The following is a 22477-nucleotide window of genomic DNA, read 5'->3' as shown; positions in this document are numbered from 1 at the left end:
TGGCTGAAGAGGCCAATCCGGGAGTGACAATCCCTTCCACACCGGGAGCAAGTGTAGACTGTCCCTGGTCTGTCTCCCTGGCTATGGGCCTTACTTCTTTGCCTCTTAGCCTCAGACTGTTGGCCAAGTGTCTCTTCAAACTGGGAAAGGCCATGCTGCACAGCCTGCCTCCAAGCGGGCTGCTCAGAGGCCAGGGTTTCCCACCTGTTGAGGTCCACTCCTAAGGCCTTCAGATCCCTCTTGCAGATGCCCTTGTATCGCAGCTGTGGTCTACACGTAGGGCACTTTCCCTGCACAAGTTCTCCATAGAGGAGATCCTTTGGGATCCAGCCATCGCCCATTCTCACGACATGACCAAACCATCGCAGGTTAAGAGAGGATTTCCAATATGAAGGTTACATTCACTAAGGAAGGCCTTTACAAGGTCTTTACAAGGAACCTTACAAGGTTCCAAACTGTTCCTTCAACTTACTCAGATGGCAAGTTCTCCAAAACCCCTCTGGAAAAGAGCCTCTGAATAAAGCTGTCAGGGAGCAGCTACACCATAAGCTGTTGCACTGTCCTCTATATAAAGCTCCCAGAGAAAAATTCTGGTCCAGTTTATTTAAGTACCCTGAGATATCAGATTCTGAAAAAATTCTGTCATCTTTCACCTGATTGGAAAAAACATCCACTTCCCAAACTTCATTACTTGCCAGAGTAGTGTTTAAAATCAGACAAAAACACACACAGTCTTATGCAGTATTCTGTACTGAGAAAAGCACACGGCTTCCATAGGGCCACCTAGTGGGTTCATGACTAAGGCAAGATCTGAACAGGGGACTTCCCGGGGCTCACAGTTCATGTTCTTCACCACCAAGTCAAAGAGGCCTTTTTGTCTCGCAAGCAGAGGGATGCAGACAGAAACAGTCAGAGCTACGTGGAGAGAACCGGCTGTCTAGGTTATTGTCCTGGAGAAGAGGGCAGGAAACCAGTCAGTTCCTGGGGTTTCCAGCAAGCAACAATCCCATCTCTAGCTAGGTCTGTCCACCGACAAAGGACAGGAAAGGAAGTCAGAGGGTGGTGGGCCGGCTGGGGAGCAGTGAGATCACACATGCCGATCACGCCTACGTGCCACCGTGTGCACTGGGAGCACCGTCCATATGCACGAAGCTCCATGGTCAGAGTGATACAATGTCTGACATCTGTCAATATCCAGGGAGCCGTTTTCATGTGTGTGGACACATACAGGCCCCACCCCAACGGCACAATCCAGGGGAGAAGTGGTTGTCCACTGTTTCTTTCTCTTTAAGGCTACTTTATAGCACAATCCTATGCACAATTAAAAGCAGCAATCAGACATCAAAAGCTTGCTGGAATCAAAACATCTCCAGGCCTCGCAGGAAGGTTAACAATGAAGGAGCTGTTCTCAACTCAAAGAGGAGGGAATTCCACAATACAGGCGCCACCACCAAGAAGGCCCTATTTCTGGCCGCCACCCCCTAACCTCTCTAGATGACGGCACAACCAACAGGGCCCCCCCTGATGACGGAAGAGAGCAGGCCGGAACAGACGATAGAAGGCGGTCTCTCAAATACACTGGTCCCAAGCCGTTTAGGGCTTTAAAGGCCTCCAAGTCCCAACTCAGTCAACCGTTCCAGAAGGACACCGTGGTCGATGGTGTCAAAAGCCGCTGAAAGGTCAAACAGGACCAGCATGGATGCACTCCCACCATCCAGCCCTCGGCGTAGGTCATCCACCAAGGTGACCAAGGCCGTCTCAGTCCCAAAGCCTGGCCTGAAGCCAGACTGAAAGGGATCCAGATAATCCACATTTCTGATCATGTTGGGATTTCTTATTATTCTTTAATATTGCAGCTGTTACCGAGCCATTCGGGCTGACCCAGACCTCCCCTGGGTCTGGGCTCCCAGCGAGTGCCTGACCTGGCCTGGATTGGCCTGTGGGGTCAAGATAAGCAGGTGACCAAGCTGGTCACCCTTAAACCACAGAGCTCAGACTGTTTGCCTGGCAGTGGGTGACCAGAAGCAAAGGTGTCAAGAGCCTGCTGGTGGTGGTCTGAGATGGGCCCCCTCCCCCCGGTGCCTTAGGCCAGCTGCGACTGGGCACAGTGGGCAGGAGATCATCTCCAAGTCTCCAAACAGCTGCCATGCCTCCATGCCCCTACTTGCAGCAAAGGAGGAGATGGACTGGGCAGCCCAAGGCCATATGACTGGGCAGCCCAAGGATTCAGCAGGGTGTGGTGGACTTGCACTGGGATGAGCGGGTTTCCCCTTTTTGGGGGACCCACCCAACCCACTGTTACAGAAACCTTCAGCCATTTCCAGGCAGAGGCTGCCAGCCACAGACTAATCTCTGCATAGCCTACATCCTCCATGACATCCAAGCTCGCAGCTTACCACTGCCAAACCCCAAACGTTTATTTATTTAGCCACAAATAAAGTTATTCTTTGTGCAGTGCATAAGGAGCCATGGCGCCTTGGCGGGCTGAGCCAATGAGCTGCAAGGGAAGGTGGGGAGGGGGTATTATGAAACCCGGTCTGTTTGCCTTTGGGGACAGATTAGCCTCCCAGCGTAATCACATAAGTTGGTATGGGTGTCTGTCCACTCAGTGCTCGTCTAGGTTTGCACACGATATTCGAGGAGGGTCAAAGGGTTATTATACTGGAGAGACACTGATCACTTTGTTCCATACTTGGAGCTCAGAAAACCGAATGAACAGCACAAATCAAAAATCCATTCAGTGGCTTCAGACACTGCACACTCTGAGTGAGCGCTTAATTCAGCTGAACACTGGCCGTTCAAGCCCTTCCAAGAGTGCAACTGAGGAGGCTCTGCAAAGGCAGAAGGAGCTGCTGTTGCTGAGGATCAGAGAACCACAGAATGTTAGAGTTCACTTAGTTCAACCCCCTGTCGGCTCAGTGCTGATAACAAACCAGATTAAGACGTTAAACATGCCACTGATTCCTGACAGGGTTTTTCTTCTCCCCACCAAGAACAGCTGGGAAATGATGGCTCAGTCCAAACTGGGGCTGTGGCACATGTAAGTTGGGTAGGGGGGGCAACCATTCTCCCCCCACTGCTGTTTTCCTTTGACAAACTGCCCCCTGCCAAAGTTATTTGCCCACCCACCCCCAAGTAGCACTGTTAGCAGCTTGCCACTATATAAGCAACATATGCACACAGAGGCCTCTGGTGGGGCCACTGCAAGATACAGGAAGCGGGACTAGGTGGGCCCTGGACCTGATCCAGTGGGTCTCCTCTTAAGTTCTTATAAGCTCTCCAGTGATGTTTCCTGTCCGGATCATCTGACAGTTTACAATAGTTTTCCCTCCAGAGACTTTTCTGCAGATGAAACCCTGGCTGAGAATTCCTGCACACTGCAGCAGATTCTGGGTAAGTGTTTCAGGAGGAGCAAACTGCACAGAGGGGCAAACCCTTTTACAGATGGAGTCAGCTAGGAGGGACCAAGGCAGATCGGAGGGAGTGATCTCAGTGATTTTGTTTTTGCTTTTCATTTGCTTTTTGCCTTTTCTAACGTACAATCTTTGTGTGCCACTTTGGAATTTGTTTTAAAATGAAAAATGATACCAACAATTCAAAAAATGAATTAATGTGTTTGCCTCTTCCTCTACTACCAGGAGTTTGCTATGGCCCGTTTCGGACAACAGGATCCAGAGATGGGTGATCTTCAAGATCTGCAAGGCCAATTGAAGTTTCAAGGGTTACAACCAGCACCTTGAATTGTATCCAGAACACTCCAGAGAAACAGTAAGGTGTGTAAGTGACATACTCCTGGCAATCTATTGCTGTAGTGAAGTGGACTGCAGTATTCCGCACTAGTGGATGTTCCCCTATGACCTTCAAGCGCAGGCGCACACAGAGAGTTTTGTAATCAAGTCTTGGTGTCACGAAGGAAGCTCCAGACTTACACCAACATCCTTCATAATATTTCTCCAAATCTGCCTCAAAGCCAGGAACCATCTTTTCACTGCTTACAGCGTCTTGCAGTTACAACCCTTCTAATTCCCAATTTATACCTATTCACAGCCCTTTTGCAGTCAGGTTGTTCTTGAACCAAAGGAGCTCTGCATTCTGTTCCCTCACCTGATATATTTGCTGAGATTAGTTTATTCCATGCCTAGTATGAAATTTCACCTCACCCTTGATGGCTACAGAGTAGGGCAATATAACATCCACAGTTCCCTGAAAAAAATATTGACACTTGATTTTATTGGCAAGCTATCAGACATACCCTCCCATACATGCTCCAACACACTCCCCATAAGCACACAGTTCTGGGTCAGAACAGGGCAGTGTCTGCATGCGCACATTATCAGCCATGAAAGCAACCATGAATCCTACTTCAGGTGCAGCCAAGATCCCTCTTGTGACTTAATGGGAAGTGAGTACCCCGGAGTGTTCCAGAGGCGAAATGCACACATGGAGTCACTTCCCTCACGGATGTGGCATTCAACCAGGCGTTGCAGAAGGCCATGACCTGAAGCTTTCAGCAGCATTTAGGAACAGCCAGAGAGCTTCCGTTTGTCATTAGAATGGAAACCACAGCACATAGCAGGGATTGCTCTTCCTGGAACTCTGACCCAGGGCAGGTAACTGTCCCTGACCTCATTCTACCCCCACCACAACGCTTCCTCTCACTTCCACTGGCAAGACTGAGAGGGAGAGAGAACCTTAGGGACAAAGACTGTGTGGATGAGGGGTGGGTGATACAAAATCTTGCCCAAGAGGCAGGACCATCCACCTAACAAATCAATCTATGCAAGCCAGGCCAACAACAAGAGTGTGGCAAACGGTTTTCCACAATCAATCATCCAGGTGGCTCTCATAGGAAAGCCAGCTGCCCTTGCAATAGCTTAGATCCCCACCACCTCAGGTACTCAGTGGTGAGCAGAAAGATTTCTGCACACACTCAGGCACTCTCCTTTCTGGGTGGCCTCTAGTTCTAAAGAAAGACACAAAATGTTGGACAGAGCAGACGTCTTCTAAGTGCACCTATTCAAAAGGTATCGCTCCGAGCAGGGCCAGCTCAACCATGAAGCAGCTGGAATGTACCAGTGGTGGATGGCTGGGGTGGTGGATGCTACCAATTCCCCCCAGCCTACTGCAGACGTGAGCCATATTGATCTGCTTCCTTACCATGCTCCATCAAGTGCAGACCAGGAGGTGCAGGATGTCTGGTTTGGGGACCACACAAGCAAAGGAGCTCCTTCATTCACATGATCCCTTTAAATAAAACCAGCTCCTGCTCTTCCTGGTCTGAGAAAACCACATGGTGGAGCCTGGTACAGGGCTTTCCCTTTTCGGCACACCACGACAGAGGTGGCAGCGTGGGTGGTATCCCTGACTCTCACCATGTTTATAAGGACTGCAGCACTGAATCAATCAGTGGGCTCAATTAGTTGTTTGCGAAGGAGCACCTGATCGCTCCAGTGGTAGGTTTGTTTTTGTCTAATTAAACAGGCCAACACTCATTTTCCTTTCTTAAACAATAAATAATAATAATAATAATAATAATAATAATAATAATAATAATAATAATAATAATAAAAATTATTATTATTATTATTATTATTATTATTATTATTATTATTAACAGTATTTATATACCGCTTTTCAACGAAAAGTTCATAAAGCGGTTTACGAAGAAAAATCAAATAATTAATGGCTCCCTGTTCCAAAAGGGCTACACCAATTCCGGGGTATATCTGGGGTGCCGATTCCAAAAATTTCATCCATTTTGTCCTATCACGTCTAGTTTTGGAGACACAGCATAGCCTCTTTAGTGAATGGTTCAAGCAGCTTCCTCACGAGGAAGCCTACACCATGGATGCCTACGGAGGGCCAGAAGAGATATCATTAAGCAGAAAGTGACATCGTTAAGCAGATGATGGCCAGAAATAAGCCCTTTGTCCTCACACAGGAACTTATTGGCTGTAAACAACAAAATATGCAAATCTGCATAATATTTGCCACTCTTTCAGCAGTGCTGCTTCTGCCAAGGTGTCACTTTGCAGCTGGGCTGCTGAGAGGTGGTCTGCAAAGCGACGCCTCAGCAGAAATGGCACTGCTGAAAGAGCAGCCTGCATGGCCAAAGGGCTCTCCCAGCTCCTCAGCAGTCTGCCTCTTGGTCTGCCCCTTCCTCTGTAGTGTTCCTTGCCTTCTGAGGCCTCCTTCCATCTCTCCCAGAGCTTCAATAGAAGTGGCACTGCTTAAAGGGCAGCACTGGGAGAGCCCAATTGCCATGGGGGTCAGATAAGGAGCTTCTGAGGGGCACATCCAGCTTTATGTTTGTGACACCCCTGCACTAGCCCATCACTCTCCTTCACAGAGGTTGGTGTGTCATCAGGCAGGAGGGAACAGAATTTGGCACACTGCCTTAGACATCAGTAAGTCCAAGGCTGGCCATGGACATAACTGCATCACAAATGAAAGGAGCTGCTACAAATCACATCCAGGAAAAGGCAGGAGCACAAAGAAAATCCCAGAGTGCAAAGGACTGCCAGTGATATCACCTGAACTCTCACAAGAAGCACATAAGCAAAAGACAGTGTTTCCAGATTAAACGGCCAGTATGAACCCAGTCCAGAGCACTGAGGCCTTGCTCTGGCTACTCAAAGTTCCATTCAGCTCCACCCTGGTTCTGAGATGTGAGCAGGCACTGCCTACACATTCTCATGGCAATGAGGACCAGCAGCTTGCAAAGAAAAACCAAGATTTCCAGATCACTGACTTTGGAACAGAATGCCAGACGTGAAACTTCCACACTTGTAACGAGGAAACATGCACAGCTCCAGTTACTCTGTCACTTGAGACGAGATCTATTTGTCATTTGATGTCTTTCTTAAACACAGACTTTCCTAGCCTAGAAAGCAGTTCTCACCAAGCCTGGCAGCCGCTGTTCCGCTTCTCTGATTCATCTCCCTGTTTCCAGTTCCCACCCTGTTGGTAACAACAGACTCTTCCTTTCCCAGTGCACTTGCAAGCTGAGCCTTCCTCACTTTAAACTTAGCAGCTCCAGACATGGGCTGGATGGGATCAGCCTAGGAGGTGACTGGAGGGGGAGTGTCTCTGGCTTGACTTCCCCACAGCGGGGATTACTGAGCGACTTCACACGGGCAAATCCCTTCATTTGCCATTCAGTTCCAATGCTGAAGAAGCAATGGGACCCTCTGTTCGCTGGGGTGTGGCCGGCTCCACCCCCTCCCAATGCATTTACAGCTCATGTCTGTGTTAGTTCAGCTGTCTGCATATGAACCAGGCAGGAGAGCATTTTTAGAACAGTTTCCGTCTATTGTGTTGATGGCTCTCTTGGAAGAAGAATCTGTGTGTGCAAATGAATTTTTTTTTTTAAATCCATTTCTCTCTAGAGCCATCTCAAGGCTTCAGCTGGCAGGTCCACAGCTCACAACTGACCTGATCTGGTAAAGGTGATATCTGTATTTTTTTTATTTATTTAAATGATTTATATCCCACCTTTCCCTTCCAATAAATGGAGTGCTCAAGGTGGTGCACCACAATCGTCTTTTAGAGAGAGGAGCAAGAGGCAGGCAGGGGGCCAGCCTGTATGACAACCATGCTCTGATGTACATGCACAAGCATAGTGTTCACATGCTCTATGACAGGGGTGTCAAACTTGTTTCATACCGAGGGCCAAATAGCATTCATGATGCTTGCTGAGGGCCAAAAGTGATGCCATTAGGCAGGAAGTGATGTCATTAAACAGCTCATAACCAAAAATAAGCACTTTTCCTCACTTAGGAACTCATTAGCTGCAAATGACAGAAGAAAAAACAGACAAATCTTGACCATATTTCAAGACATGGGAGAGCCTAATTTTCATGTGGGCTGCCCTTTCAGCAGTGCCAGCACTGCTAAGCAGCTGAGAGCACGAGGGCCTGATAAAAAGCTTCCGCGGGCCACATCCGGCCCCTGGGCCTTATAATTGACACCCCTGCTCTATGATGTATTTCTGCTTTCACAGAAACCAGCGTGCCAGCTGAACTCACGAACTGCAGATTGCAGTCCTTCAAGCCACTCATACAAAACCAGGATCAAACTGCAGTTTGTGATCCTGGCTTGGAGTGATCACGCAAGGCGGCCAGCTATATTACACAAGTAGCAAAGCAGTCATGAACCATCATGCTCATGAGAAGGGTAAGGTGGCCTTATTCAAAAGAGGACAGGCTCCCAGACCAACAGTAATTTTGAGGCAGAAGGAATTTCCACAGGGACAGATTATCTCATCCTTGCCTGACAAACATCATCTCCTGAAATTCCTTCCCCCACACAAGTATGAAGGGGGTGGAAGAGCTCTATGCAGCTGCTGTGCTGTATGCAATTGGTGTACCTTCTGTGAATGAGCCGCATGACATGCACAGTCTCCTTGCCAGCACCACACCTGCCTTCTAGCCCTTGGATTTCTAATGTGATAAGGCCAATCAAGACAACACTCATTTATAGGCACTAGTTGCGGCAGGAAGTCTTGCATGCTACTCTGTAAAGTGCCATGTGCTCAATGATAATAACAGCAATAATATGGAGAGACAAGGTTATTTACATTTGCGGCAAGGAGGCTTCCAGGCCCAGGTCAAAGTGGTGGTCTTGAACTTTAAAGCCTGAAATGACCTGGGCCTTGCACATGAAGAGTGGATCCCTCTCCCATCTAAAGCAAATCAAGTGGTGGCGTTTGCTACCACAAGTTGTAGTAATGGCCACTTGCTCAGACAGCTTTAAAAGGGGAATTGGACAGATTCTTGAAGGGGAAGCCTAGCGGTGGCCATTAGTTGCAACAGCCATGCAGGGATGGGTTTAAGGGTGGGCCAGCCAGGTAACAACTGGGGGCCCAATAGGTAGTGACAGACCTGCTATTAAAGGTGCAAATGCTCTGGGTGTGGAGCCTCATGCACTAGGAGTGCGCAGAAGCCTCCCCAACGCGGTCAGAAACTGTGCTTCCGGTCTGCTGGAAGCACAGTTTAAAACAGCAGGGAAGCTTCAGGAGGCTTCCCCGACAAGTCCCGGAGTCGCGCAAGGTTCCGTGCACTCCAGGTAAGTTGAGGGGTGGATTTGCACTGCAGGGGGGGGGAGAATGGGGGGGGAAGGTTTGCTACTGCCATCAGGCATTCCAGTTCTTCTTAACATGACAAAGCTTCTGTTGGAACAAAGAAATTTGTTTTTATTTGTTTATATATGGCATGAACAAATAGAGATTTACAGAGCCATGAGTGAAAGTGTATCATCTTACAGGACATGGATAAATCCAGCATGCAGATCACTCTTCAAGGTTATGAAAGGGGCTGCAGGCGTGTTCAAAAATAAGGTGCCCAAAATGTGAACAAATGGGAGATATGCCAAAGACCCTCTTCACCTGGGCGTGGGGATCACTGAGTGTGGGGTTGCCCTGCCTGCACACATGAACTGTAGGGGAGCAACAGTCGAGAGGCTTCCACCATCGAGCCCTGCTTGTGAGCTTCCTAAAAGTCCCTGGGTGGAACCCCATGGGAAACAGGGTGCTGGAACTGATGGATCTTGCGACTGATCTGGTAGACCTCTTCATAAGGTCCTTTCCCATTCTGTCCTCCAAGGCCAGCAGAGGAAACTCTGCGCTCAGTCCCTTGGAGGACAGATTGGTGGGGCCTCAGAACAGGGCAGTTGCAAGGATCCTCTGGAACTTCTTGGCCAGAGAAAGTGGACTTGAGCACAACTTGGTTGTCTGAGAGTCAAGACAGCTTCCCTGTGTTGGCCATCTGATTCTGTGCTCAGATTATAGTTGCTTCTGAGCTGATATGATATATATTCTTTGGGTTTGGACTATTGGTTTTATCCTTGCCACTGTTTTACTTTGATTTTATTGAACATGGCTGTGTGTGCTTGTGTGTAATAGAAAAGTTCTTAATAACCATTTTTAAGGAAAAACTGTGTCTGCTACCAAAACAGAATGGCCAGCTCCTTTCCTGGCAGAAGTTCCTCTGCTTCTGACATAAAGGAGCAACCCAAAAGCTACAGCGTCCTCCATGACAAAGTTGCCCAGAATCAGTATCACAGCTAGAGGGGGTGCAAAGCACTAAGTTTTGCAGGCAGCCCCTCCCCTTCAGAGCCATTCTGGGAGGGGGGAGCAAAATGGAGGCAGGCGCCAGAGAAGACCCAGAGCCTGGAATGGCTCCGAAGGGGAGGGGCTGCTTACATGCCGTGGAAGGGCTCCCTGCAAAACTTAGCGCTTTGCAACCCCTCTAGCTACACTGCTACCCAGAATAAAACAAAAACAATACACACATGTACACACAAAGCACCTGCTGAACTTCTCTCTGGCTTAAGGTACAGAAGCCTTCTTTTGGAAAGGAGCTGGCGACTTAGGCTGCAATCCTAACCTCACTTTCCTGGGAGTAAGTTCCATTGAACACAATAGGACTTACTTCTGAGTAGACCTGGTTAGGCTTGTGCCCTTAAAGTCATACAAATGTGAATGAACTGGAGCCTCCACCATGTTTGCACTTAAGAGCAGGTCCCTCATTCACCTGCAACCCACTTCCGAGCCTGCCCATCCAGAGAATAAACACATCAAGGGACAGACTGCAATGTTGACCCTTATTTCAAGTCCACTACCTTGCTGACAGGATTAAAAACTGCCCACAGAAGATGGTGGGGGGTGAGGGATGGAAATAGGGAAGACAGCAGAAGGAATGAAGCCGGTAATTGACACAAGTCCAAAGAGGTCAGATTAATGCGACAACCGGCAAATCGGACTTCCCAGTGAGTCAACACAATCCCCACTGGAACGGAAGCAAGGTGAGAAAGGGTGGAGGTCAGGTGCAGTTTCAAGCCCTAATCCCTTTCCTTCCCCCAAAAGGTCTCACTTTGCTACTGTGGCTTCCACTCCAAAGAGGCCATGCATCGAGCTGGAAACGGACACGGGGCTGCAAGGAAGTGTTATTTTTCATCAATGGGATTCCTCCCCCCTTCTTCCCCCATCTCAGAAAGCATGATCTGCCTGACAGAGGTGCACTGGCTGGGGAATTTATGTCTTCTGCCTGCTTGGAAAAGGGGAATCAAACAAATAAGTGGACAGAAACAGTCGGTCAAAATGTGTTTCCGAATGCTGGCTTTCCGTACAACCAGTAATTGGCTTGCACACAGGACGGCCAGAGTGCAAGTCAGAAATTCACACTGTGCCTGCCTTGAAGATCACCAACAGGTGGGGAGGTGAAGTGGCAACATACCTCCTGCCCATTTCATTTGCTCCCATTTCCCAACATGCCCTGCAGGTCTTCTGGAGTCTTTCTTGGCATGCTGGGGACCAGATAAAGAAAGCCTGGGGACAACCGCTATGGTTTACCCTATGCTTGGTCTGTTGAATTAAAAAGACCCAGTACGGCATCTGGCAGTCCTGCCTTCAGAATTATCACCACTTATTTTTTTCTTCTTCATTTATATGAGGGGTGGCCAGCCTGCAGCATGCCACCTGCCACTTTTTATGTAGAGAATCATGACCAGGCCACTCCACCTTAACACTGCTTTTAGCAATCGCCATAATAGCTAAATAAAGCCTCCGAGTTCAAGGGCAGTATATTTCCAAGTGCCAGAAGGTACAGAGCACGAAAAATGGGAGTGCTGTTGCCTATTTGGGGCTTTCCAAAGACACCTGGCTGACTGCTGATGAGGCCAGGTGTCCTACATGGGTCTTTAGTTCGACACTGCAGGACCTGCTCTGGTTCATATCAGTTGCATTCATTACTCTTTTGAACTGCCCAGCCCCCCTCTGCCTGCTCACTTTCTCATCTTCAAAGATGATCTTAGCCAGGATCTCTTTGTGGATGATTTTCCTGAAGATGGCATTTCCACTGGGTTGGGTTACCTGAGCTTTGCTGATCTCATAGCCATCTCTGCACTGCCCCACTCAATCCCTGTGGCCTTCCACGGCCCATCCCAAGCTTTCCTGGGTAAGTGAGTAATCTGCCAGTTAGCAGAATGCAGCTCTCTAGCATCTGCCCTACTGACTTTCTCTCCTGTCCCATCTTTCTCCTCATTTTCCAACCAGGGCAAATCAAGCAGAGTAGGTGTGGCTGCCCCGAGTGCATCACCGCAGCTTTAGAAACTTGAGGGCATGCTGTGTAAGAGATAGCAAAGAAATCAAGCAGACTGTAAACAGCTGTGCTGCTTTCTTTGTTATTATTTAAATGTTCTCCAAAAATATATGGCAACTTTGCACGAGCCACACAGAAAGTGTCCATGTGCTGTCAGTGGCACACGTGCCAGAGGTTGGCCATCCCTGATTGATATAGTACAGTACTCTCAAAGTACATGGAACTTTATAAAGCATAAGCCAGGTTCTAGGAAGCTTACACTCTAAAATGTACTACAGGGGGATCTGGGCATGGTCTGCACGGAGGTGGCAGTGACAGCCATGGGGTTTTAACTGCAATAGGAGGAAGACAGCAAGGAGCCCTGAGGGACTCCAACAGAGACAGGGAAAGAGGTGGATCCTGTCCCTAGCAAAACACTGAGCAAGCAAAGAGAGAGGCAGGAGGAGAACCGTGGGGCTCCTGGAGGGAATCAAGTAAGACAGCAGGAGTGGCAGGATTGAGGGCAGCCAGGAGAGTGGAGTGGAATGGAATGGAAGGCTGGGTGGGGTGGATGGATCCAGGTGAGGAAACAGAAGACCAAAGAGGAAAAGGTCACAGCAACCTCTCTGAGGCTGGGGGTCTCTGTCTGTAGAGTGGGCAGACACCCTGAGAGCCTAGATGTGAGGGAGGGAGAAGGCAGAAGCACAAGAGTGTTTAGAGAGAAACCTGGAAGGCACCAGGGAGGAGCTGATTAAACCAAAGAAAAGAAACAAAGATATCAACCTCCACTGTGGACATGGAGCTGCAAACTCAGATTTTCAACCTTTTTCATCACACGGCACACTGAGAAGGTGCACACCATCACTTTCTGATAACTGATGAAGCACACTGCACTGCCAGCTGGGGGTTCACCTCTCCACTGGTCCTATGAATATATGACCCTCCCCTGCTGCACACCTGCAGACCATTCACGGCACACCCATCGCATTGCAACTGTAATGGCTGAATGAGGGGCAAATTCTCCCAGAGCTGAGCTTCAGCGACTCCAGTAACACCAGCCCCCCACAATGGACACGTCACAAGGACTGGGAGAGGTCAGCAACTGCCAGTTCCTCGGCCAACGCAGACCTTCTAGGAGGCACTCTCAGGCGCCAAAAGCAACAGGTCCTGGCAGAGGAACACGAGCCTGCCCCCCATCCCTCCCCTCCAGCCAAAGAAGCTGCAGACCAGGAGCAGGGGCTGCATCCCTTCAGCGCAAGTGCAGCATCTCGGACCCACTGGCATTAAACAGCATGCCAAAGCCACAGGACACATGCTGCTCTTGCTGCAAATGCTCCACACTGGCTGACCCCAGCAGACCTCGATAAAGATTTGCTGGAGCACCACACCCTGCACTCAGCCAGCTTGCCCAGGACCCGGCAAGGATTCCAGCCTGCAGCGCCTGGTTCACCCATAAGCACACGTGAAGCACCTCTGGGGTGGGGGCAGCAGTGGTAGGAGGGGCTGAGCAGAGCAGCTGTTTAAATGCCCCAGCAAGGAGTTTGGAAAGAAAGCAAAGGCATTTGGGAGCAGCCAGTAAACAGTGATGAGACGGAGGACTCCTAAAGCTGCTTCACAGGAGCCTCTTTTCCTTTCCAACCCAGTGCTTTGCCTCTCAGGAGCAAAGCCTCTGGTGCAAACAGGCCTGCAGTCACAGCTGTATCCAAAAAACCAGGCTTTCAGGCCCAATGAAGGCAAAAGCAGTCTCTTCTCAGCCCTTCCCACCCCACCTTCATCCACTCCAGAGGACATCACCTCCCAAGCAAGCTTGCGTTGGGGCCCTTGTGTAGCTGGGGTCTCACTGCCTCAACTAGGGTCTCACTGCCTTCCTGGTGTTTGAGGATCATATTCCAGTTGAAAGTTTTTCTGGTGCACCCACTCAGTCACTGGGCTGTGTGCGTGTTTTATGGTCAGGGCGGCTTGAATGGGGTCCTAGCAGGTCTGAGGCAGCTCCAGCTTTAATGTGTTTTTAAGGTTCTAAGTCCCTTTTGGCAAAGTCCCTCAAGCAGCAAACAGGCCACATCTCAAGTACACTAAATCACCACCAGATGAAAAGTCAGCAACGTTGGTGGCTGACACAAGCAGCCCTTGGGCATGAAGGACCAGGAGCGGTTTTTTTGTGAGAAAAGGCTTAGAGCTCAGTCTTGGAACTGAAAACAGGTTCTGTGGTTCAGCATGGGCCCAGAGCCACCCTGGTGCCCATCAGTGTTGTGCCCCTGGCTCCAGTTTGTGGGCTTCAGGAGTTCTAGTAGAGCCACCTGAGGTGGTCACTGCAAGCAGCCAGTTGTGGGGGGACACTAGTAGCTTAGCTACAAGGGGGTGGCAAAGTAAGTGCACAACTGCCACAACATGCCATGTCAGCAGCCTCCCCCCACATTTGCCACGACAAGGAGCCACAAAAACCAGCCAGGGGATCCACAGAATCCTCAAGAAAATGCCGCCACCCTATGTAATGTATAGGATTGTAGCCATAATCGGGAGCTGCAGCCAATGGCCCAAAGCCATCAGTCAAAAAAGTTTGGTAACTTATATTCTGCCGCCCCCCCCCCCCCCCGGGCAGTGGGACAAAGTGCCCGCCCCCAATAGGAAGTAATTGCAATGATGTCATCACATCACCACAATTACTTCTGGAACTGCACCAATACTAGCTGTGAGCCTGCCGCCCCTTCTTCTTCTCCCCCTTTTTAAAGGGGAAGTGGCACGGTTCTATACTGCACAGATCTGAGAGTGGGGTACTACCAGATCCTTGGGATTTTTGAATAATAACATCATGCTATATATCATTCGATGCAAAATTTAATGCAGAAGGCAATGAAACAAACCACATCAAAATATCTCTATTCCATCAAAAGGTATAGCTTAATAACCAAAGGAAAAAAACACAAATGCATTATGTAACAAAAACTGGATTTTCTTAACTTACACCTGACCAATGAGACTGACTGTTCTGAAAGTCAATTAGGTGATATTATGACACTGCAGGGAATCAATAAGGTGTTGATATTGGGGGGGGGGAGAAGCCTGCAGAGCAATTGGGCAGCGAGCTGCTGGGGGGAAAGGCAGATTCTCCCCCATTTTCACTTTTTTGAAAGCCCGGGTGCAATGTCACTTCTGGGGCAATATTTTGAGCTTAGCACCAGTCTATAAGTTCATTAGCTACATCACTGCTTACTTTGCAACCCCCCCCCCATACAGCTATGCTACTGATACAATTAACACTGGCACTCTGTTGCCTTTATCATTTAAAAGAAGACCCCTGCCAAGCAAAAGAAGTGCAATCGACAAAGCAGGTGCTAATGGCCTTTGGCCAAAGAAGCACTTCACAAGCATCCATATTCCATTTTTGTCTGCCAAGGAGACACTCCTTAGCTAGGGAGTTTCTCTCACTAAAGTACTCTGAACTGCACCTGCCAGGCTTCTCTCTGCCAGGAAGAAGATTTGCAAGGGTCCAGGAGCCCTGGGCAGGAGGATTTAATCTGGCAACTCAAGCAGTAGCCAAGGAGAGGAGGCTGGAGGAATGGAATGTGGCTGGCCTCTATGGAAAGGGAACAGCATATGCTTTAGATTTAGAACAGGGACTGGGAAGAAGCTCTTTGTGGTTGCCCTTCCCTCTGGGGCAAGCCGATCCAATGTTGTGATGGATGGCACTGTGTTCACAAAGAAAAGGCTGTCAATGGCAATTAGCCACAATGGCTGTAGGGCAGGGGTTCCCAAACTGTGAGCCGTGATTGTAACTCTAATGGGGAGCCAGGGCCAATGGCTCAGTAGGTCAAAGGAGCAGCCAGTCAAAAAATACTTGGGATCCACTGCTGTAGGGAAACTTTGCATGCAGAGGCAGCCCATGCCAGATGCTGTCAAACCAGCAGCAGGAGAGGGTTTAAACCTCCCTGCCCTGCTTAAGGGCTTCCCAGAAGCATATGAGGCTGGCCAGTATTGAGGACAGGGTGCTGAGCTTTTGGAGCTTTCAGTCTGGTCTAGCAGGCTTTCCTTCTGGTGCTTTGGAAAAAAGAACAGCAACTTAAACCGAGACTGCAGAGACCCATCTGGAATCTGTGCTCTTTCAGAGATGCGAGCTGATCAACTTGGCCACTTCCCAAACATGGATAATTTGCAGTGGTGTACTATGGAATAAGCTCAGTGGCTGTGCTCCACCACAAAAGCAGCTTCCTGCCTCACACATGAGCAGGCGGGTGAAGCCTCTGAAAGCATGTGGATTAAAAACCAACATTTCAAAAGGCTGAAGTTGTGATGATCACAAATCACTTCAGCACTATTCAAAGCCATTGGCAGGTGTCTGCAGACAAGTAGCTCCCCAGACATCCCTGCCAGGTGGGGACACATCCTGCTCCCTCCTCCCTCTTCCTAGAGAATTCCTTTGCATCTTGGCACTGTGTTCATGCAGCAGGTAATCACTTCAGCGGCAAAAATGCTGCTGAGATATTCTCAAGACAAATGGAGAGCTGACTGTCTCTTAACACAGAGCAAAGTTACCCTGCTGCAACTGTGAAATTATCTCTGAAAAATATCCACTGGACTGTTTGGAAATCTTTTTGGAAAGGGAGGGCACCAGGATGAGGTCTCTTGTTATCTGGTGTGCTCCCTGGGGCATTTGGTGGGCCGCTGTGAGATACAGGAAGCTGGACTAGATGGGCCTATGGCCTGATCCAGTGGGGCTGTTCTTATGTTCTTTTCATTCTCCTTGTGAGCTTCCTAAGGAGGTTTTCTTCTGGGTCTGCACATCTTCCCACCAAGGTCATGCAGTGGGTGGGGAGGTAGGTGAGGCAGAGTCTCTCCACTGGAATTCTTCAAAAAGCACGGTCGCCTGCCTGTGAGATGTATGTACAAGCACTCACGACCGATGCGCTGCATGAAAATGGAAATTCCACAGAAATGGAAAGGCATGGACTGTGGGCAATCAAATTCACCTATAATCATGGCTGTGCTTAGGACATAACCAGGGTCTGAAAAAAAGGGCACAAGTCGCTAGCCTCACAAAAAACAATTAAACAGTCTTCTTAGTGGTGATCCCAAGTCAACTCATTTATGCTAACAGAAGCAGCACAGGAAACAGAACAAACCTTGGAAAATGAAATATTTTTTCCCCCAGCTGAAAGCATGACCCATCCCTCAAAGAACACTGAGCTTGCACTCTTGCACAACTCTCACTGTCAATCGCTTGGTATACAATCACTGTTTGGAGCAGACCTACACAACCAGGGCATCTTAAAAAGGTTTCCCCTTATTACAATGCCTGCTCCTCTATCTACTACTATGTATCCAGATAATCTGCTAAGGCCCTGCTCCAAGTCCACGACTTGCAGAAGCTGGACCATCGTCTACCAAGCACAGGGCCTTTCCTGTAGTAGCTCCTGCACTGCAGAATGCTCTCTGCTAGTGGCTCCTGTGGCTGCAACATTTAGAATAATAATAATAATAAAACTTTATTTTTATCCCGCCCTTCTCCCAAAAAGGGACCCAGGGCGGCTAACAACATATAAAACAAATTAAAACATAATTTCACAGATAAAAACATATTAAAAAACACATTAGCAGAACCCATAAAAACAGTAGTCAGAAGAGTCAGAATAAAAGAGCATAAAACAGCAGTTCTTAGAGGAATCGGGCCTGTAAAAAAGCAACTAGAAGATATATAAAAGATGTTAAAAAGGCCATAAACGTCAGAAGGCTTGGTTAAACAACAAGGTCTTCAGGCCTCGCCGAAAGGACTCAAGAGAGGGAGCCATTCTCAAGTCAAGGGGAAGGGAGTTCCACAACATTGGTGCCACTACTGAGAAGGCCCTATTTCTTGCCGCCTCCCCACGTACCTCCTTAGGCGGCGGCACTTGTAAAAAGGCCTTCTCTGATGACCTGAGAGGACGAGCCGGATTGTTCGGGAGTAGGCGATCTCTAAGATAACCTGGCCCAGAGCAGTATAGGGCTTTAAAGGTCAAAACCAGCACCTTGAATTGGGCCCGGAAACGAATGGGCAGCCAATGTAGCCCCCGGAGAAGTGGGCTGCCAGAGTCAAACCGCCTAGCTCCAGTGACCACACGGGCCGCCGCATTCTGCACTAATTGCAGTTTCCGAACCGTCTTCAGGGGCAGCCCCACATAAAGCGCGTTACAATAATCTAACCTCGATGTCACCGTAGCATGGATCACCGTGGCCAGGTCTGCACGATCCAAGTACGGTCGCAGCTGGCGCACCAGCCGAAGCTGAGCAAAGGCCCCCCTAGCCACAGCCGCCACCTGGGAATCCAGGAGCAGTTGCGAGTCCAGGTGGACCCCCAAGCTGCGGACCTGCTCCTTCAGAGGGAGTGCAACCCCATTCAGAGCAAGCTGATAATCCAGCACCTGCATCGAGGATTTCCGAACCAGGAGAGCCTCTGTCTTATCCAGATTTAATTTCAGCTTGTTAGCCCCCATCCAGATCCTCACTGCTTCCAGACAGAGCTCCAGGCCCTCAACCGCCACCCTGGAGTCTGGAGAAAAGGAGAGATAAAGCTGGGTGTCATCAGCATATTGATGACACCCCACTCCAAACCCCCCGGATGACCTCTCCCAGCGGTTTCAAGGAAGACAAGGCCTTTCTACCCCATCGTTCATGTGGCAATTGAGAAATCTGTTTTCCTTGTCACTTTTTTACAGGGAGTTTGTGGGAATGCAGAAACATAATGAGGTGTTTCAATGTCATCTTTGAAATTATGCTTCTGTAGTCAGCTGCCCCGTGAAGCTCCTTTGAATTAAAAGCAGGTTATAAGTCAAGTTAAGAAATAAAGGTGGAACCAACAATCATGTTTTGTGGTCAGTCAGGAAGTTAACAAAGCCATAAAGCCTTCCCACTCTCGCTTTGCAGACCCAGACAGACAGAAAGCTTATCAAATCCCTAGCAGGCAGCCACAAGTGGACCTAGGGGATCGGCCCCATGTGTGCCACCCAGAGCTCCTTGGCAGAACTGCGAAATCCATTGGTGCTTCCCAAGTTGAGTAGGTGCTACCAGTGTCTGAGGTATTGTCCAGGAAACAGAAACAGCAGAGTCTCTGCCCCGCAGATCATACAAACAATATCAAGGCAAAAGTCAAGGAAGAGGGCAGAAAAGAAACAGTGGAATTGGAGGGAGCCAACCACAGGGCCATTCCATTTAGTCTGTAACCCCAAGGCCAGGTTGGTCCACAGAACATGCCAAATGCACAGCTAACCCATTTCACGAATCCTTTTAAAGATGAAGGAACGGAGGGTGAGACTAAGGAACTTGCCGAAGGCCACCCAGGAAGTCTTTGAGGGATCCAGGGCTTTGCAGCCCCAGATCTCACACAGAATCAGCTGGAGGTCTTCATATGCAAGAAAGCACACACCTGGCTTGCTGCAGTGAGATGGAGAGCTGCATCTCCCTGGCCTGATCTCTGCTTCACTGCTCGGGTGACAGCCCAGACCAGGGAGCCCTGTGGGGGTGCGCTGAAGGCAGCAAAGGGCCAGGGCTGGCGCACCCCCTTGCCAAAAAGAGGCACTGATCAGCTCTCCCCAGCAAGGGGGCCACAAGGGACCACCAGAGCCCCTCGCTGGGCCCGGCGCACTTGGTGCCCTGCGCGTGTCATTGCCCCACAACTTTCGGGTGCCAGTCCCGACTGACGTGAGGGGGGCGGGAGGCAGGTGAGGCTGAGCCTCCCCACCCTTCGAAAGCACTGCCGCTCTGCCTGCCCCGTCCCCTGCGCGCCTACTCAGAAGTGAGCCCCGTCGGAGGCGCGGGGCTTGCCCCCAGCAGCGTGGACGGGAGCGGGCCGCGGCCGGCACAGCTGCAGAGCCGCGAGGGCGGCTTGCCACGGCCCCGGGCGAGCCCGGCTGCAGCAGCCACTCACTCACCGTCGCCCTCCACCTTCTCCGGCGAGCGGCTCCAGGCGAGCTGCCTGCTCCGGGGCCGCAGCTGGAAGCTCCTGCGCTCGGGCCGCTGCGACTTCTTCGGGGGGAAGAGGGTCAGCACCGAGCCCGCCTCCAGCGCCCGCAGCGCCGCCGCCTCCGCGCCGCAGGGCTCCTCGGGGAGGCCGTTGGCCGCCGACATGCTCCGCGCGCGGCCCCGGCGCGGCCCCTGCCATGCGGCGGCGCGGAGGCTCCGGAGGGCTGCCTGGCCAGGGGCAGCGAGAGGGCTCCGCTCCGCTCCGCGACGCCGCTCCGGCTGCCGCAATGGAGCCGGAGGAAGCTGCGCGCACACATGGCCGGAAAGGGGGCGGGCGGGGGGCGCGTCTCGGAGGAGCAGAGCCGGGCGGGGGGCGACATCTGCAGGCCGAGCGGGGCACGCAGGGCGCCCGGCCCAGGCCAGGCGGATCCCGCGGAACTCCCTGCCTCCAGGCAAGCCCCTGCTGGAGAGGACTGGGCACAGGCAGAGCGGGACGCGCGGCTGGGAGGCGGAGTCCTCTGAAAAGCCCCTGCCGCCCTGTGGGGTGCAAACGCCCCCCACCCGCACCCAGAACACCTGCCTGCACGCCCCAGGGTGACAGCCTGCTTTGCAGAGGACTCTGCCTCCCAGCCACACCGGGTCCAGGTTCCCAGGTAGGACTCCTCTGAACACCTGAGCCCTGACAGTGCAGGAGCCTGCAGAAGGCCCCGGGCAGTCCCTTCCAGCCCACCCTCTCTAGCCAGTCAATACAGAATGGCAGCCTCTTACTTAAGCCCTGCTGCAGCAGGTCCAGGCTCCCGCATCTCACAGTGGCCCCCCAAGGAGCCTCAGGGAGCACCCCACAAGGTGCCTGCATCTGACATTCTGTCTGTCAGCATCACCAAAACCTCCTCTCCCCCCCCCCCCCACCATGTCAAAGTCAGCATTTACTGCCTTCATCTCCCCCTGCAGGAAAGCAGGTCTGCAGTGTGCATCATGGGTACCTTTGGCAGACACACCACACGCTCAACAAAGGAGTCCTGCACCAAAGGTGACTCCATTCCACTTACATTAGTAGAGGAAGCGGCCTATTCTGCTGCACGGACAAGCCATGTCCAAGGAACAGTTCTGGCTTGTGGGTATTTTAACAAATGCAAGGTAGGTTTCAAAGGTCGCCAGTGCCAAGCTCAGCCAGTGCCATTAATAATGGAGAAATGAAAAGGTGCAAAGAGTCAATTCATTGACAATTTAGGACAGCAAAGGCTGAACTCTGGGGCCACAAGGACTTTTCAGCAGCTTTGGCACACATGTTCAACACAGGAAGCTGTCCTGACTTGGCATTTCTAGTGCACCTATTTGTGGAGAAGGCATTAACCTTGGAAAGCATCCATTGTTGTTGTTGTTGGCAACCTTCAGTCTCGAAAGACTCTGGTATCGCGCTCTGAAAGGTGGTTTTCGAACATCATCTAGTGTGGCTGAAAAGGCCAATCCGGGAGTGACAATCCCTTCCACACCGGGAGCAAGTGCAGCCTGTCCCTGGTCTGTCTCCCTGGCTATGGGCCTTCCTTCTTTGCCTCTTTGCCTCAGACTGTTGGCCAAGTGTCTCTTCAAACTGGGAAAGGCCATGCTGCACAGCCTGCCTCCAAGCGGGCCGCTCAGAGGCCAGGGTTTCCCACTATTGAGGTCCACTCCTAAGGCCTTCAGATCCCTCTTGCAGATGTCCTTGTATCGCAGCTGTGGTCTACCTGTAGGGCGCTTTCCTTGCACGAGTTCTCCATAGAGGAGATCCTTTGGGATCCGGCCATCATCCATTCTCACGACATGACCGAGCCAACGCAGGCGTCTCTGTTTCAGCAGTGCATACATGCTAGGGATTCCAGCACGTTCCAGGACTGTGTTGTTAGGAACTTGGTCATGCCAGGTGATGCCGAGAATGCATCGGAGGCAGTGCATGTGGAAAGCGTTCAGTTTCCTCTCCTGTTGTGAGCAAAGAGTCCATGACTCGCTGCAGTACAGAAGTGTACTCAGGACGCAAGCTATGTAGACCAAAGTATGCCCAAGTCCCTGCTTACATCTCACTGGATGGAATTGCAGTTAAGCTGTTTAAGCCTCACTGATGACATTCAGGGATCAGGACTGATCAGGAAAACAAGATATGGATGTGATCGTTGAAATGAACTTGTAAACATTAAAGGAAAAGATTGGAACTGTTATTGTTCAAAGAGCCCTGTGGCCTGCAGGTGGGCCTCATTCTGTGGTGGTCCTGTCAGCAGCCACCTGTTCCTGGCCAGTCATGCTCACTCACTCCTTTCTCACTCACCTGAGGAAGGTGCCACATCAGAGAGCGGGAATATCCATCTCCTCAGGCCAGGGAAGGAAGCCAAAAGCCTGCGTCTGTGTGGGCATTCAGCCTTGCTCACGCTTCCCTTTCCTGCGGGCAGAGGAGCCTTTGCAGAACCTCCAGTTGCCTGGCTCTCCCTTCCAGTGGCTTG

At 50.6% G+C, this 22477-nt stretch overlaps 1 protein-coding gene across 1 annotated transcript in view; it reads right to left on the bottom strand.

Moving 5' to 3' along the window:
• The window catches only part of LOC136647671 (1-phosphatidylinositol 4,5-bisphosphate phosphodiesterase gamma-1-like), an 84640-nt gene extending 64385 nt beyond the window's left edge, over positions 1-20255 (bottom strand). The window contains exon 1 of the mRNA XM_066623347.1: positions 19976-20255. Within this exon, the coding sequence (XP_066479444.1) occupies positions 19976-20171 (196 nt within the window). The 5' untranslated portion in view covers positions 20172-20255. The remainder of the gene's footprint in view (positions 1-19975) is intronic.
• Between the last annotated feature and the right edge of the window lie 2222 nt (positions 20256-22477).

Source organism: Tiliqua scincoides, chromosome 4 (genome assembly GCF_035046505.1).
Source record: "Tiliqua scincoides isolate rTilSci1 chromosome 4, rTilSci1.hap2, whole genome shotgun sequence".
NCBI lineage: Eukaryota > Metazoa > Chordata > Lepidosauria > Squamata > Scincidae > Tiliqua > Tiliqua scincoides.
Note: the sequence above shows the minus strand (reverse complement) of the source record. Positions and strands in the feature narration are given on the sequence as shown.